Source organism: Scyliorhinus torazame, chromosome 11 (genome assembly GCF_047496885.1).
Source record: "Scyliorhinus torazame isolate Kashiwa2021f chromosome 11, sScyTor2.1, whole genome shotgun sequence".
NCBI lineage: Eukaryota > Metazoa > Chordata > Chondrichthyes > Carcharhiniformes > Scyliorhinidae > Scyliorhinus > Scyliorhinus torazame.
This window is the reverse complement of record NC_092717.1, coordinates 246499189-246517196: the sequence shown is the minus strand read 5'-3', so window position 1 is coordinate 246517196 and position 18008 is coordinate 246499189. Positions and strand designations below refer to the sequence as shown.

Below are 18008 nucleotides of genomic sequence, written 5' to 3'. Positions count from 1 at the left end.
TTCAATTTTTTTCAAAGGTTGATCAGATATCTGGACCTTGTGAAAATCAAAGCACAGTGTCCAGATTAAATCAGATTCCCAATACTGTTGAATGCATGAAAGCAATTTTACCCACTTACCCAATGTTAGCTAATTTAACCATTTAAGGATAGAACTCCAGGATCAATCGCTGAATTAAAACCATGCTTAAATAATCATGAACCATTACATTCTGACATTTGAAATTGGCAAGAGCTTTAAACTTACCAGTCAAAAGGTTCCCGATTTCACAGCAGGTTTCACCCAAGGTTCATGAACTGACTGACCTGATATATTTCATACAGCTTTCACAAACCACCCGACTTTGTGGAAGGTTTCAATCTCTGGGAAATTCACAATAATTTAGGGCAAGCATTAAAATGTTGTACCAATGTCACGTCACTTTGAGCTTCAGGCTGCCACCGCCATGTGACCCATGCTGATGAAAAGGGCAGCCGGCGGGAATTGGTTGGAAAACTTAAAATTGAGGTTCCCTACTTCCATTTCCACTACCTCACATGACAAACATCGGGTTGACAAAATGCGGCCCATGGGATACAATTGCAAGAACAAAGAACAATACAGCCCAGGAATAGGCCCTTCGGCCCTCCAAGCCTGCACCGGTCATGATACCAGCCTTTGCCAAAACCCTCGGCACTTCCTTGTGCCGTATCCCTCTATACCCATCCTATCCATGTGTTTGTCGAGATGCCGTTTGAACGCCGTTAATGTGTCTGCTTCCACAACCTCCCCTGGCAACGCGTTCCAGGCACTCACCACCCTCTGTGTAAAAAAACCCTGCCTCGCACATCTCCTCTAAACTTTGCCCCACGGACCTTAAACCTATTGCCCCTGGTGACTGACCCCTCCACCCTGGGAAAGAGCACCTGCCCACCCGCCCTCTCCATGCCCCTCATAATCTTGTAGACATCTATCAGGTCACCCCTCAACCTCCATCTTTCTAATGAAAACAGTCCGAGTCTATTTAGCCGCTCCACATAGCTAACACTCTCCAGACCAGGCAACATCCTGGTAAACCTCCGCTGCACCATTTCCAAAGCCTCCACACCATCCTGGAAGTGTGGCGACCAGAATTGTGCGCAATATCCCAAGTGTGGCCTTACCAAGGTTCTATATAACTGCAGCATGACTTGCCAGTTTTTATACTCGATGCCCCGTCCAATGAAGGCAAGCATTCCGTATGCTTTCTTGACTACCTTGTCCACTTGTGTTGCCACCTTCAAAGATCTAAGGACCTGCACGCCCAGATCTCTCTGACTTTCTATATTTCTAAGAGTTTTGCCATTTACGGTATATTCCCCCTCTATGATAGACCTACCAAAATGCATTACCTCACATTTGTCCAGATTAAAGTCCATTTGACATTTCTCTGCCCAAGTCTCCAACCTATCTATGTCCTGCTGTATCTTCTGACAATCCTCAGCACTATCTGCCACTTCACCAACCTTGGTGTCTTCTGCAAACTTACTAATCAGACCAGCTACATTTTCCTCCAAATCGTTTATGTACACCACAAACAACAGAGGCCTAAGCACCGATCCCTGTGGAAAACCACTGGTCACAACCTTCCATTCAGAAAAACACCCTTCTACTGCTACCCTTTGCCTTTTGTGACCGAGCCAATTCTGTATCCATCTTACCACCTCACCTCTGATCCCGTGTGACTTCACCATTTGTACCAGTCCGCCATGAGGCACTTGTCAAAGGCTTTACTGAAGTCCATATAGACAACACCCACTGCCCTCCCCTCATCAATCATCTTTGTCACCTCCTCAAAAAGCTCATTCAAGTTAGTGAGGCACGACCTCCCCTTCACAAAACAATGCTATCTATCGCTTCTGAGTCCATTTGTTTCCAAATGGGTTTAAATCCTGTCCCTGAGAATTTTCTCCAATAATTTACCTACAACTGACGTGAGGCTCACCGGCCTATAGTTTCCAGGATTATCCCTGCTACCTTTCTTAAAAGCGGTACCACATTAACTATTCTCCAGTCCTCTGGGGTCTCACCTGTAGCCAATGAGGAAACACAGATGTCAGTCAAGGCCCCAGCAATTTCCTCCCTTGCTTCCCTCAGTATTCTGGGGTAAATCTCATCCGGCCCAGGAGACTTATCTATCTTAATATCTTTTAAAAGACCCAAAACTCCTCTTTTTCGATGTTAACATGATCCAGACTGTCCACACACCCTACTCCAGAATCATCTTCCACAAAGTCCCTTTCATTGATGAGCACTGATGCAAAGTACTCATTTAGTACCTCGCCCATTTCCTCTGGTTCAACACATAGATTCCCCCCACTATCCTTAAGTGGTCCAACCACCCACTTGCTTTTTACATATGAATAAAAAGCTTTGGGATTCACCTTAATACTACTTGCCGAGGACTTTTCATGACCCTTCCTCGCCCTCCTAATTTCCCGCTTCAGTACCTTCCTACTTTCTTTGTACTCCTCAAGGGTTTCGACAGTCCCCAGCCTTCTAGACCGTGCAAAAGTCTCCTTTTCCTTTTTGAAGAGGTTCAAAATATCCCTCGTTATCCAAGGCTTCCTAAGCTTCCCATACTTATCCTTCGTTCTCTCAGGAACGTGACTTTCCTGAATCCTAATCAACAGTCGCTAGAAAGACTCCCACATGTCCGATGTTGATTTCCTATCCAACAGTTGCACCCAATTCTTCAATTCCTGTCTAATGTTATCCTAATTTGCCTTTCCCCAGTTTGGCACCTCAATGCGAGGGTTACCCTCATCCCTGTACAAAAGTACCCTAAAACTGACAGAATTGTGGTCACTCCTCCCAAAATGTTCCCCTACTGAAACCTCAACCACCTGTCCAGGTTCATTCCCCAATACCAGGTCCAGTACTGCCTCTTCCCGAGTTGGACTATCTTCATATTGCATCAAGAAGGCTTCCTGGATACACCTTACAAACTCTGCCCCACCCAAGCCCCTAGCACTAAGAGAGTCCCAGTCAATATAAGGGAAATTAAAATCCCCTACCACAACAACTCTGTTACTTTTGCACCTATCCAAAATCTCTTTACCTATCTCCTCCTCTATCTCTCGCTGGCAGTTGGGGCGCCTGTAATAAATGCCCAACAATGTGATTGTCCCCTTCCTGTTCCTGAGCTCTACCCAGATTGCCTCATTGTATGAGCCTTCCAAGATGTCCTTCTGCAGTACGGCTATATTTTCCTGAACCAGTAATGCTACTCCCCCACCTCTTTTACATCCCCCTCTATCTCTCCTGAAGCATCTATATCCTCCAAAGTTCAGCTGCCAATCCTGCCCTTCCCTTAACCATGTTTCTGTGATAGCCACAACATCGGAATTCCAAGTACTAAAAGTGCTCTAAGTTCATCCGCCTGACCTGCTATACTTCTGGCGTTGAAACAAATACACTTCAAACCACTGTGTTTATTTTTGTTCTGTATTTCCCCTTCAGTTATTACACTTTCTAAGCTAGCACTCTGGTTCCCACCCCACTGCCAAACTAGTTTAAATCCTCCCGAGTGAATCTAGCAAACCTCCCAGTCAGGATATCAGTGCCCCTCCAGTTTAGATGCAACCTGTCCTTCTTGTACAGGTCCCACCTGCCCCAGAAGAGATCCCAGTAGTCCAGAAATCTGAAACCCTCCCCCCCAGACCACCAGTTTAGCCACGTATTTAGCTGCACTATCCTCCTATTTCTAGCCTCACCGGCATTTGGCGCAGGGAGTAATCCTGAGATGACCACCCTGGAGGTCCTGCTTTTTAGCTTATGGCCTGACTCCCTGAACTCCTTCTGCAGGACCTCATCACTCTTCCTCCCTATGTCGTTAGTACCTATGTGTACTACAACCTCTGGCTGTTCACCCTCCCCCTTCAGGATGTCCTGTGTACGTTCAGAGACATCCTTGACCCTGGTACCATGGAGGCAACATACCATCCTGGAGTCTCTTCCCCGTCCTCAGAAGCACCCATCTGTGCCCCTTACGATCAAGTCCCCGATAACTATCGCTCTTCTGCACTTTGCCCTCCCCTGATAAGCAACAGAGCCAGTTGTGGTGCCAGTATTCTGGCTGTTGTTGTTTTCCCCTGATAGGCTATCCCCCCCAACAGTATCCAAAACGGTATACCTGTTAGAGAGGGGGACAGCCACAGGGGATTCCTGCACTGACTGACCAAAACTTATACGGAACCTTTATAAATCACTGGTTAGGATCCAGCTAAGTTCTACGCCCAGTTCTGGACACTGCACTTCAGCTCAAACACCTTGCCTTGAATTCTACATCTTTCGCTGCAACAGTGTATAGTCCAAAATTTGTGAATGATCCAAACTTTCCATCTTGTTCCTAGTGTTGTCCCAGTCAAAAGAAATTATCTTTCCTCGCAGTAAGAGGCCATCTTTTGTTGTTGTTGCAAGAAGCAACTATGGTGACCCTTTCCCGCTCACACCCGGGACTTGGACTGTCCACATTGAGGCCGAAGGAGTTTTCTTGGTGAGAACAATATGGCATGCTAAAATTCCTATCTTAGCTTTCGGAACGGATTGAACATCCGCCGAGATGAAAGTAAACTTTCTCATCAGATCCAGTCTTTGAGATGATTGTCTAACCCATCAATGTATTTTGGAATTTTTACATTAGGATTATATGATCCTGCTGCCCAGTGATTATTATGAAGCCCCGATTCTGCAGTTACAGGTGACCGATCCCTGCACGTACGCTGCTAATCCTGAACAAGTAGGAAAAAAGTAAGTGAAACACAGATAGAACATTTCTGTAGATTTCAGAGTTAAAGATGTCAAGAACAGGGCACAATTGGGGCTGACATGCCAGCTTTCAAATTTGTGAATTCATTGATTCAGGAGGGCAGCCCGGTGGCACATTGGTAGCACTGCAGTCTCACTGCGCCGAGGTCCCAGGTTCGATCCCGGCTCTGGGTCACTGTCCGTGTGGAGTTTGCACATTCTCCCCGTGTTTGCGTGGGTTTCACTCCCACAACCCAAAGATGTGCAAGGTAGGTGGATTGAACACGCTAAATTGCCCCTTAATTGGAAAAAATGAATTGGGTACTCTAAATGTTTTTTTTTAATTCATTGATTCAGGAGCACATGAGCGACCAATCAGATTCCTTACACATCCCTTCCATTCTGCCCAAGTAAATAAAAGTCAGAATTCCCATGTGCTGGCAACCTGCCTTTGATTCCAGTGTGACAATGCTTCAATTTTAAATTCCCATCCTTGTTTTTAAATCTCTCCATACCCTCGCTCCATCCCGACCTCTGTAATCTCTTTGAGCTCCACAACGAGACAGCTGTGCCCCTCCTATTCTGGGCTCCTGGGCATTCCCCAATTTTAATCACACCAACATTAGTCTTCAGCTACCTGGCCCCCAGGTTCTGACACTTCCCTCGTAAAGCACTCCACCTCCCTCCCGCCTTTGAGACCCTCCCTAATATATTTTTTGGCAAACGTTTGGTGACTTGCGCAGTTATCTCCTTGAGCCGGATTTCACAGCTCCTGCTGACGTATTTGAAGGCGGAGAATGTCATAAAATAAATTGGGTGGCCTGCCCACTGCCTTCCTGCCCACCCCAAATCTTTTTCCCATATTTCGGTTCAGTGGGGAAGGTGCTGGGCAACCTTGGGCTTTGGGATGATTGGTGTCAATTGGTAATAGTATGTTGTATATATTGTTTATATTATCACGATACAAAGGTGAAGGGGATTGTTTAAGTACTTTGATCACGTTTAAGTAGGGGACAGCTGGGACACTGAGGGTTGAAAGGAGAGGTACGAAACTGAACAGTTAATAAACTCTTATTAAGGAAAAGCTCTGTGTCTTGGTTTCAACTTCATCAACCAGCACCAGCTTAATTTGGTGGTGTCGGGGGTCCTGTTGGGCCCTGATCTCTTCCTGCACTGAGGAGTTCCGTTCGTCGGAGCCTCTCAATGCAGGAAATGACGCAAAGTGCAGCCGTGGAGGGGGGGGGGGGAACATTCCCTGCAGAGACACGAAAACAAGACAAAATGCCGTTAGATAGCGGTGTCGTTAGTATCGGAACGACCCCACTAATCCCGCCCAGAGCGGACTCTGTTTTATTTTGGTTAGATTATGCCCAATGTCTCTAATTATCTATTCTGAAGGGAACCCTCTTAATATAAATAAAAATCCATTAGCCCAAACTTTTATGATGCTTTAATTGTACCTCTTGCTCCAAAAACCTAGCTATCTTGCAAACCAGGATTTTCAAAAACGCTACTGCAGCAGTTATACACAGACTAACCCAGACTTTGTACCCCTACTGCACCAAATACATAGAATACAGTATATCTGAAATTCCTACATTCATCACATTATAGAGTCAGACATTAAGCAGAATAAGTCAAGACCGACCTTTAATCAACAGTCTTCTGTAGAAAATGTCAATTTAATCTCAATAAATTGGGCCCGGTCCTAGCAAAAAGAGAATCCTGCATTAAAGGGAGAAATAGACCAATTAAGAAGTTTGAGTGGACAGTTAAACTGGTTGGGCCCCCAGGCTAGACCTGATGCTAGCTTTGTTGCGTTGGATCCGATGCATGATGAAACATGCTACAGTTGAGGAAGTTCTGAGAGAAAATAAAACATTACAGAAATTAAATTTAGATAATTGCTCGCTCAAGTTTCCAGCCTTGGAAGATACAAAACTAGCCAGAACTAACTATGCTTCACAAGCCAATCTGCTGGATGGATATTCTAGTGTAGCAGGATTTGTCATATTTTTGGTGGGAAAGAATAAAAAATGTTGTCCCTTAGCCTGGGAAACAAAGGAAATCAAAAGGATAGTTAAAAGCACCTTAGCTGCAGAAACACTGTCTCTAGTAGAAATTATAGATTTGGCATTTTACCGATCAAACATTTTTAGCGAAATCCTGCACAAGGGTCAAACTGCGAAATATTTGCCCATTTGAATGAATTGTGAAGAACTATTTCAATAAGAGAATGTATGTTCAACAAAGGGTGTGACTGGGAAAAAAGTTAAGGGTTGACTTTGCCAGCATGAAGTGAATATTAGAGAGAAAGATCTCATCAATTTTTGGACCGTTTTACAAAAAGGAATGCTGGCTTGAAGAAATTGTTGGAGGTCCTAGAAGGGGGACGTCTTGTATTATGGTGATTTATACGAAAGGTGGAAAATCTTAATTTTTCTTTGTTTTGAAATTATTTGAGTCTGTTACAAGATTTAGTGTTTATAGAAGGAAAGGGGAATCTGTTTATAATGTGTTAATTCTATTGTTCGGAAACACAGATAAAAGGGATTGTTTAAGTACTTTGATCACATATAGATGGGGGCAGCTTGGACACTGGGGGCTGGAAGGAGAAGTACAGGCTGAACTGTCAACAAATTCTCTTAGTAAAGGAAAGCTTGCGCCTTGGTTTTAACTTCACCAACCAGCTTTGAGTCTATTATGAGCCTGATTGACATCCTGACAATAGAGGCCGGAAATCCTCTATCGACCCTTCTGCCGTCCAGTTTTAATCGGCAGAGGTTTTGCTGCTGATAGGAGACTGATGCAGAGCCGCCACAAGAGTAAGAGGGTCTGGCAGCCTGTTTTACCGCCATGATGGGCGCAATGACGGAGGCCAGGCCTTTGAGATTGGCCAATTAGAATACGAGTTCCCTGATTAGTGGCCCAATCAGGGAACCCCTTTCTGTGTCTATAACAGGGAGTGCCAGATCCTCTGCACTCCCGGTGTAGACGGCAGACTGAATGTACTCTCGGTGTAGACAGCAGACTGAATGCACTCCCGGTGCAGACAGCAGACTGAATGCACTCCCGGTGCAGACAGCAGACTGAATGCACTCCCGGTGTAGACAGCAGACTGAATGCACTCCCGGTGTAGACATCAGACTGAATGCACTCCCGGTGTAGACAGCAGACTGAGTGCACACGGTTGCACTGCTGTTGGTTTTGTCAATGAAAGGAATTGTGGTGAAGGGACTTCTGCCTCTGTGAATGTATTTCACTGGAGACAAGGATGGGATACTGCTATGGGGAGCTCGAGTAATCGTTCCAAGTCAAGGCCATCGAGCCTTACTGGCTGAATTGCATCATGGGCACCCTGGAGTGTCAAAAATGAAGAAGCTGGCCAGGAGCTTTATCTGGTGGCTGGGCCTGGACACAGGCATAGCGGCATTGGTAGGTCGGTGCCAAGAATGCCAACAAGGGCAGAAGGTGCCACCGGCAGCCCCGCTGCGCCGATGGGAATGGCCGGGTGGACCATGGTCACGACTCCATGCCGATTCTGCAGCCCCGTTTATGGGTTCAATGTTTTTTTTGATAGTAGACGCCCATTCCAAATGGCTGGATGTCGACAAAATGAACTCGGCAAACACAACAGCAACCATCAAAAAACTTTGCACCTTGTTTGCAACACATGGTATCCCAGAGGTGTTAGTTTCAGATAATGGATCGGTTTTCACCAGCCAGGAGTTCACAAAATTCATGAAGTCAAATGGAATTCTGCACATAAGGACGGCACCACACCACCCGGCAACGAATGGGTTGGCGGAGAGAGCCGTCCAGACCCTAAAAACCGGGCTGAAAAAACAGCCAGCAGCATCAGTAGAGACTAAAATGTCGCCCTGGCTATTCGACTATAGGACAACCCCACACACCACAATGGGAATAGCAGCGGCAGAGCTACTCATGGGCAGACAACCCCGAACCAGGCTGAGTCTACTATTCCCGAATTTAGGCGGAATGCAAGGGCCACGGCAACACTCCCGAGAAGGGCAGTTCAACGCAGGTGTAAAGATATGGGTCAGAAATTGGGCCAGTGGCTCCACGTGGGGAGCAGGAACAGTCAAGGCCAGGACAGGACCTGTGTTGTATGAGATACGTGTGGGAGATCACGCGGGCCTCAGATTCTTTCCCCCCCCCACCCCCCGGAGCTGACTCAGACCAGCATACCGAGGACCGTGGAGAGTCCTCCCCCACAAACTATTCACGCCCCTCCGACACCACTGGTGAGGACATCGGACTCGGATATGGACACCATAGATGACGCCGCGGCTGTCCCCCTGCCGCCGGAGGAATGGAGAACCGCCCCTCAGGCGCTCTCATCGGAAAGGACGGGCGCCTCGCCGATATACCCCCCACACCGGAAACGAAGCAGGAGACCCATGAGTCACAAGGACCACGGGGGCTCCTCGGACTTTGGGGGGGGGGGTGTAATGACTTAGGCCAGGCCTTTGAGATTGGCCAATTAAAATATGAATTCCCTGATGTGGCCCAATCAGGGAACCCCTTTCTGTGTATATAACAGGGAGTGTCAGATCCTCTGCACTCCCGGTGTGGACAGCAAGCGTCAGATCCTCTGCACTCCCGGTGTAGACAGCAAGCGTCAGATCCTCTGCACTCCCGGTGTAGACAGCAAGCGTCAGATCCTCTGCACTCCCGGTGTAGACAGCAAGCGTCAGATCCTCTGCACTCCTGGTGTAGACAGCAAGCGTCAGATCCTCTGCACTCCCGGTGTAGACAGCAAGCGTCAGATCCTCTGCACTCCCGGTGTAGACAGCAAGCTGCTTGCATCTGGTTGTACTGCTGATGGTTTTATTAATAAAAGGAATTCTGATGAAGGGACTTCTGCCTCCGTGAATGTACAATGGCCATTCAAACCAGCCCAATATTTCCATTAGCAGGAGATTTGTTGACCAGAGAACAGAAATTTGAATTAATTATCTCAAAATCCAGGGGAGATGAGCATTTCTTTAAATGCAACAAGTTATTTTGATCTGAAATGCACTTCAAAAGGAGACATTTGCAAGGTTATGGGCAAATTCTGCATTTAATGCTCTTCTTAATTGTCCTTGAACTGAGTGGCTTGCTAGGCCATTTCAGAGGCGGCAGTTAAGAGCCAACCACTTTGCTGTGGGCCTGGGGTCACACTGGCTCGCATCTGTCGAGATCTTCGTCTCCCTATCTGGGACGAAAAATGCCAAGACGGGTGCGGTGGTGAGCTTGGCTTTCAGCTCCAACCACTCTGCCTGATGTGCTGCCTTCCACTCAAAGGCAGTAGACTTTTTCACCAGGTTTTGGAGGGCCGTGGTGTGTGAGGCCAGGTTTGGGATGAACTTGCCCAGACAATTGACCATGCCCAGGAAGCGCAACACCGCCTTCTTGTCTTCAGGGACCTTCATGGCTTTGATGGCCTTAACCTTGTCTGTGTCCGGACGCACGCCCTGCTGAGAGATCTGGTCACCTAGGAACTTATGTGTCGACATGCCAAAGCAACATTTGGACCAGTTCAGCTTCAGGCCATTGGCATGGACACGGCAGAATACCTGCGGGAGACGGGAAACATGCTCTTCAGGGGTCGTGGACCATATGGTGATATCGTCCACGTACACACGAACCCCTTCAATGCCCTTCATCATCTGCTCCATGATGCGATGGAAGATCTCCGATGCCGAGACAATGCCAAATGGCATGCGATTATAGCAGTACCTGCCAAACGATGTGTTGAAGGGGCAGAGCCTTCTGCTGGACTCATCCAGCTGGATTTGTCAAAATCCATGTGGCGCATCTAACTTGGTGAAAAAACGTGCGTGTGCCATCTCACTGGTGAGTTCCTCCCGCTTCGGGATGGGGTAGTGTTCACGCATTATATTCTTATTGAGATCCTTTTGTCATGTGGGGGTACCTCATCCGGGATAAAAGTCTATCTCTTGGATTGGCTTTTGTGAACTTAAAGACAGTGAAGGATTGTTGCTTTTCCGGTGTGGTATTTTAGTTTAAGTGGGGAGAGTGTTGTGAACAATGGCTCTTTCAGAGGTTCAGAAGTTTTTGGGGGTGGAGAATGTCCCACGTAGTACTTTACGGACAGAAACGAAAAGCAGACTGTTAGATTTGGCAAGAACATTGCAGTTAACATTACCTGACAAAATGCGAAAAGATGAGGTAATTATGGCGGTGGTTAAGCATTTAAAGTTGCCTGAGATAGAGTTTGACTCATTGGAAATGGCAAAAATTCAGTTGCAAATTAAACAAATGGAACATGAGAAAGAATTAAAGCAGCTTGAATACGAGAGTGAGAGAGATGAAAAAGAAAGAGAAAGAGAGAGAGAGGAAAAAGAAAGAGAAAGAGGGAGAGAGGAAAAAGAAAAGGAGAGAGAAGAAAGGAGAAAAGAAAGAATAGCCCTAGCAGAACAAAAAGAAAAAGAAAGGGAGATACAGATCAGGGAAAAAGATGAAGAGAGGGAGTTTGATCTTCAGAAAATGGCCATGAAACATGGCAATCAGTTAAAATTGGCAGACGTAAAGGGAAACGTACAATTGGATGATAGTGATGAGGGTAGTGAGAAAGAGCGTCATGGTCGAAGGCTTGGTGGGAATCTATTTAAATATATCCAAGCATTGCCAAGGTTTGACGAGAAGGAAGTGGAAGCCTTTTTCATTTCATTTGAGAAGGTAGCTAAACAAATGAAATGGCCACAGGACATGTGGGTGTTACTGATTCAAACAAAGCTGGTAGGTAGAGCTAGTGAAGTGTTTGCATCCCTACCAGAGGAGGTATCTGGAACGTATGAGGAGGTGAAGAAATCCATCTTCAGTGCATATGAGCTAGTGCCTGAAGCTTACAGACAAAAGTTCAGAAATTTAAGGAAATAATTTGGTTAAACATACATGAAGTTTGAAAGGCTCAAACAGAGTAATTTTGATAGGTGGATAAGGGCTTTGAAAATAGACCAAACGTATGAAGCTCTCAGAGAAATTATACTTTTGGAGGAGTTTAAAAATTCAATTCCTGATGCAGTGAGAACTCATGTGGAAGAACAGAGGGTTAAAACTGCGAGATTAGCAGCGGAAATGGCAGATGATTATGATTTAGTTCATAAATCAAAGATTGGTTTCCGACATCAGTTTCAGCCGGTGAGGGATAGAAACTGGGGACATGAGTAATACTCAAGTGGTAAAGGTAAAGGTGATCTGATGGGAGACAATAAAGAGAGTGTACCTCAGATTAAAAAAGAAATCCAGGAGAGTGGAAAAGAAATGAAAAGTTTCAAATGTTTTCACTGTAATAAACTAGGCCAGGTAAAGTCACAGTGTTGGTGGTTGAAGAAAAGCACTGGGAAGGCTGAAGTGGTAAAACAGGATAAGACAGTGGGGTTTGTTAGAGTGGTAAAGGAAAGCCCAAGTGAAGCGAAGGAGGTGCAAACGATTGTACAGCCTGATCAAGAGGTGATTGATAAGGTGCCAGATGTCTTTCAAGAATTTACTTGTGTGGGTAAAGTTTACTCATGTGTATCAGGAGGAGCAGGTAAAGAAGTCAAAATTTTAAGAGATACAGGGGCTAGTCAATCTTTAATGGTAAGAGATGAGGAATTATGTAGTTTGGGAAGAATGTTGCCAGAAAAGGTGGTGATATGTGGAATTCAGGGTGAGAGGAGTAGCATTCCATTATATAAGGTAAGGTTGGAAAGTCCAGTGAAGAGTGGTGAAGTGGTAGTAGGAGTAATAGATAAACTATCTTGTCCAGGAATACAGTTTATCTTGGGGAATGATATAGCTGGATCGCAGGTGGGAGTGATGCCTACTGTGGTTGATAAGCCAGTGGAAAATCAGTCAACTGAAGTGTTGAAGGACGAATATCCTGTGATTTTTCCGGATTGTGTAGCAACAAGGTCGCAAAGTCCCAGGTTAAGACAAGAGGAGAAATCAAAGAGTGAAGATGAAGTTGAAGTGCAATTATCAGAAACGATTTTTGATCAGATGGTTGAAAAAGAACAAGAACAGGTGGAGGATGAGGCGGATATTTTTAGTTCAGGAAAATTATCAGAGTTACAACAGAAAGATGTAGAAATAAAACAGATATATCAGAAAGCATATACGGAAGAGGAATCTGAGAGTATACCAGAGTGTTATTACCGTGAAAATGATGTCTTGATGAGAAAATGGAGACCTGTACATATGCAGGCGGATGAAAAGTGGGCAGAAGTTCATCAAGTAGTATTGCCGGTAGGGTATAGAAAGGAGGTGTTGTGAGTTGCACATGAGGTACCAGTGGGAGGTCATTTGGGAATAAGGAAAACTCAAGCTAAAACCCAGAAACATTTTTATTGGCCTGGACTACATAAAGATGTAGTTAAATATTGTCAATCATGTCACACATGTCAAGTGATAGGGAAACCTCAAGCAGTGATAAAACCAGCGCCCTTAATACCCATTCCAGTATTTGAGGAACCTTTTACAAGGGTCCTAATCGATTGTGTAGGACCGTTTCCTAAAACAAAAAGTGAGAATCAATATCTTTTGACTGTAATGGATGTGTCTACTAGGTTTCCAGAGGCCATTCCAGTACGTAATATTACAGCTAAAAGGATTGTGGAGGTGTTACTTAAATTCTTTACTAGATATGGACTACCCACAGAAATTCAATCGGACCAAGGAACGAATTTTACTTCAAAGTTATTGAAAGAAGTTATGGATAGCTGAGGAATAAAACAATTTAAATCAACTGCGTACCATCCAGAATTGCAGGGAGCGTTAGAAAGGTGGCATCAGACATTAAAGACAATGTTGAGGTCAAGATTATCCAGAGGATTGGGATAAAGGAATCCCATTCGTATTGTTTGCAATTAGGGATGCACCTAATGAGTCTACCAAATTTAGTCCTTTTGAACTAATTTTTGGTCATGAGGTAAGAGGACCACTTAAATTTATTAAGGAAAAATTGGTGGGTGAAAAGAGTTGAAGAGTTTGATGGTTTGATCACCCGCTGTTGAGAGGAGAAGCTCGATCTTCCTTGCATCAGACGCACCCATGAGGTCTGAGGCTGCGATGTACAGCAGAAACATTTGCTTAAATGTCCGCCAGTTGGCACTGAGATTGCCGGAGGTCCTGAGCTGGTGAGGAGCCTGAATCTTCTCCATGGTGCTGGGATACATTCGCTGGTCATCACGGAACGGACTGAGGTAAACCCCCTAGATTAAGCAGTCTCCTGGTAGCATGTCGTGTTATGTGCTCTGGGATAACACAGGCTGCAACTGGATGCAGCTTTAACCAAAAGATACTCCAGACTTTAAAGTTAGTTCAATCTGATTTATTGAACCAGTAGCACAGTTAGCACAGTTCTCTATGAGTTCGACTCTCTGCTAACCTAAGTGTGGCTACTCTGTCTGACTGAACCAGACTAGCTCTTAGCCACGTGCTGGAGGTGTGATCCTGTACATACACCCTGACTCACTCTGTAGATGTTCATCAGTGGAAAGAGGCGGAGTGTGAGTGCCTCGTGTCTTTTATAGTCAGATCCCACCCCTGAGTGGCCTGCCTGCTTATTGGTCATGTCCTGTTCTCTGTGTTCATTAGCTGCCTGTCTGTGCCTGTCTGTATATCATTATCTGCATGACTGCTTATCATGACACCCCTTAAACATCACTATCGTCCCTGCTTCCACCACCTCCTCCGGCAGCGAGTTCCAGGCACCCACTACCCTCTGTGTAAAAAACTTGCCTCGTACATCTCCTCTAAACCTTGCCCCTCGCACCTTAAACCTATGCCCCCTAGTAATTGACCCCTCTACCCTGGGGAAAAGCCTCTGACTATCCACTCTGTCTGTGCCCCTCATAATTTTGTAGACCTCCATCAGGTCGCCCCTCAACCTCCGTCGTTCCAGTGAGAACAAACCGAGTTTATTCAACCGCTCCTCATTATGCTGTAATGTTTTTTCCACTGTACCGTTTTTGAAATATGGAAACCAGAGCTATTTATAGAACTCTTAAGTGTGATTAGTCTACCTAGTGCCTGTTCAAGTTTAACACATTCTCATGCCATTCAGTTGATTGAATTCTAAATTACCCTCAACAGCTGCTTGTTGTACAAGTACCTGCCTTTGAATATCTTCCCATCTGCTGCAGCTGATGATGGTGTGTACACTGTGGATGGCAAACAGCAATCTTTAGTTCAGACATCGACCCGCTACCACACACAGATCGCTGATCTCACAGGCAGACAGGTACCAAAGAATATCGAACAAACTATATTTTCAGTTCATGGGGGATGTTTTTTTTTTAAATCAGGCACTTCGAAATTAGTGAATGTATTTTGCTAAGTGCATAATAATGCTAAATCAATCCGCTACATACTGTTTAAATAGGAAAAGGAAATGATACAAAGGCCTGGGAATTCTACAAGACAAGTTTCTCCCATGGTGCTCGCTCCACACTACAGTTGAATCTGCTGGGATTGCACGGATAATTCTCATGGGGGCTTTCCAGTGGGAATCTCATGTTAAACAGGAGTTCTGCGCTGGCAGGTGGGTGGTATATCTTTTAGAGGCTCCCAAGCTACAGCAACAGCAGTCTGGGAAACTGTCTGGCAAGTCTAGCTCAGGCAATTAACTGTCCAGTAACTGCACTGGATGGCTCATCTAACCCTTGCCCCACCTCTGAATAAAGACTTCTGTTCAAGCAGCTGACATGGACAGGTGACAGAAGTGGTGTACTGGTGAAGGGGCAATGTTACATGATTCAGAAAGTGTAAGAGAGCAGAGCATGAGGACGATCCAATTTCCCATCAGATGCCAAAGGAAAGAAAGAGTCTGCATTTCTGTAGCACCTGTCACCACCTCAGGTAGTCCCAAAGTGCTTCACAGCTGATTAACTACCTGAATGAGCTGCAGTGCGGAGAGAGGCTGTCCCAATCAGTTAACAGAGCGGAGGACGGGAGAGCAGCTTGAGAGTGAGAATCAGCAGGAAGAGAGGCGGACCTGGCGAGTTAGTTAAAACAATGGGGGCAGACGGAGCTGGTGAGGAGCAGGGGAGGGGAACTGCAGGAGGGGAGGGAGCTGCGGAGGAGGGAGCTGAGCGGGGAGAGTTGGAACGGGCAGCTTGGGGGGAGAGTTGGGGAGCAGCTGGGGGGAGAGTGGTAGGAGCGGGTGGGAGTGGGCGGGGCGGAGGGGAGTGGGGCGAGCGGAGGGGAGCTGCTGGGGGCAGTGGGGGGAGCGGAGAGGAATGGGGGGGGACTAGGCAGAGCGGAGGGGAGCTGCTGGGGAGAGTGGGCGGAGTGGAGGGGAGCTGCTGGAGGGGTGGGTGGAGCGGAAGGGAGTGGGTGGGGCAAAGGGGAGTGAGGGGAGTGGGCAGAGCGGAGGGGGGCTGCTGGGGGTAGGGTGGGCAGAGCGGAGGGGAGGGGGAAACTGCTGGGGGGCGGAGTGGGCGGAGCGGATGGAAGGGGGGAGTGGGGGGGAGCGGAGGGACGTGGGGGGGAAATGGGCGGAGAAGAGGGAAGTGGGAGGAGAGTGGGCAGAGCAGAGGGGAGTGGGGGAGTGGGCGGAGCGGAGGGGAGCAGCTGGGGGAGTGGGCGGAGCAGACGGGGAGTGGGAGGGGAGTGGGCCGAGGGGAGGGGAGTGGGCGAAGGGGAGTGGGTGGGGCAGAGGGGAATGGGGGGAGTGGGCGGAGCGGAGGGGAGCAGCTGGGGGGAGTGGGCAGAGCGGATGGGGAGTGGGAGGGGAGTGGGCGGAGGGGAGGGGAGTGGGCGAAGGGGAGGGGGGAGCAGAGGGGAATGGGGGGAGTGGGCGGAGGGGAGGGGAGCTGCTGGGGGTGGGGGGGCGGAGCGGAGTGGAGGGGGAAACTGAGGGGAGCCTGGGGGGAGCTGCTGGGGGGTGGAGTGGGCGGAGCGGATGGAAGGGGGGAGTGGGGGGGGGAGCGGAGGGGAGTGGGGGGAAATGGGCGGAGCAGAGGATGCCAGCGTTGGACTGGGATGAGCACAGTACGAAGTCTTACAACACCAGGTTAAAGTCCAACAGGTGTGTTTCAAATCACTAGCTTTCGGAGCGCTGCTCCTTCCTCAGGTGAATGAAAAGATGGGTTCCAGAAACATTTATATAGACAATATCAATGATGCAAGATGATACTTTGAATGCGAGTCTTTGCAGGTAATTAAGTCTTTACAGGTCCAGACGGAGCGACTGGAGAGAGGGGTAATCACAGGTTGGAGAGGTGTGAATTGTCTCAAGTCAGGACAGTTTGCAGGATTTTGTCTGCCTCGCTCACCACAAGACCACTTTATCCAAAAACCGGTGTGGTCGTACCACCATCGCCCCCGGTGGCTCATTCGCCTGCGGGTCCCTCATCAGCGCCCTATGCACCCGATCAACCTCCAGGGGCCGGCCGAAGGCCCCGTCCCCCATTAGCTGCTCCGCCATTTTGGCCAATGGTCGACGGAGCAGTAGGTGGACTTTCTGAACGAAAAGGGAGGCTCAGGGGAATCTGATGAAGGTGCGTCCGCTCCCTCATGCCCTCTGGCGACCTCACTCTTCTCAAATTCTGCCTCCGGGGGTGGTTCTCCAGATCCTCCACTTTCTCCTTGAGCCGCTTCTGGGTATTCCTCAGAATCCCAATCTTGGCCACCAACGAGGTAAGTTGCTCCTCGTGCCCCCCCCCCCCCCCCCCACCTTCTGGATCGCCTGGCTCTGAGTCTCCAGCCTCGGCTCCAGATGTTCGATCCCCACTCTCAGCAGGTCTGCCACCTTCACCAGATCCTCCTGAGCCTCCCTCCTCTGTTGGCTGAACTTTTCGTTCAGAAAGTCCACCAACTCCGTCGACCATTGGGCTGGAAGGGCCAGCCTCTTACCCTCCGCCATCTTTCTCTGAGTGACACAAAGAGTTTCTTGCTCTTGTAGCCCATTCCTTCTGGACCCACCTCTGACCCCAGCAGTGGAAAATAGCTTTCCTCAACCACCTCTGTGCCTCTTCTTTCCAAAACATCCACAAGGCAAGCGGGGAAAGGACAAAAATAAAACACACCTCGAGCGGGAGCTGCCAAATGTGCGACCGCTCACTCCATGACCACAACCGGACTTCAGCGGTATCATCGATAATCTCATTTCCATCGTAAGGTCAGGGGCGAAATTCTCCGACCCCCCCGCCGGGACGGAGAATCGCCGGGGGCTGGCGTGAATCCTGCCCCCGCCGGTTGCCGAAGTCTCCGGCACCGGAGATTCG

General features: G+C 47.6%; 1 protein-coding gene across 3 annotated transcripts in view; it reads left to right on the top strand.

Annotated features, from left to right (window-relative positions):
* lama3 (laminin, alpha 3) overlaps positions 1-18008 on the top strand; it is an 858151-nt gene that overhangs the window by 549042 nt on the left and 291101 nt on the right. For all 3 annotated transcript variants that reach the window (XM_072468523.1, XM_072468524.1, XM_072468522.1), the window contains exons 23-25: positions 4374-4516; positions 4664-4770; positions 14875-15022. In XM_072468523.1, the coding sequence (XP_072324624.1) occupies positions 4374-4516; positions 4664-4770; positions 14875-15022 (398 nt within the window). The remainder of the gene's footprint in view (positions 1-4373; positions 4517-4663; positions 4771-14874; positions 15023-18008) is intronic.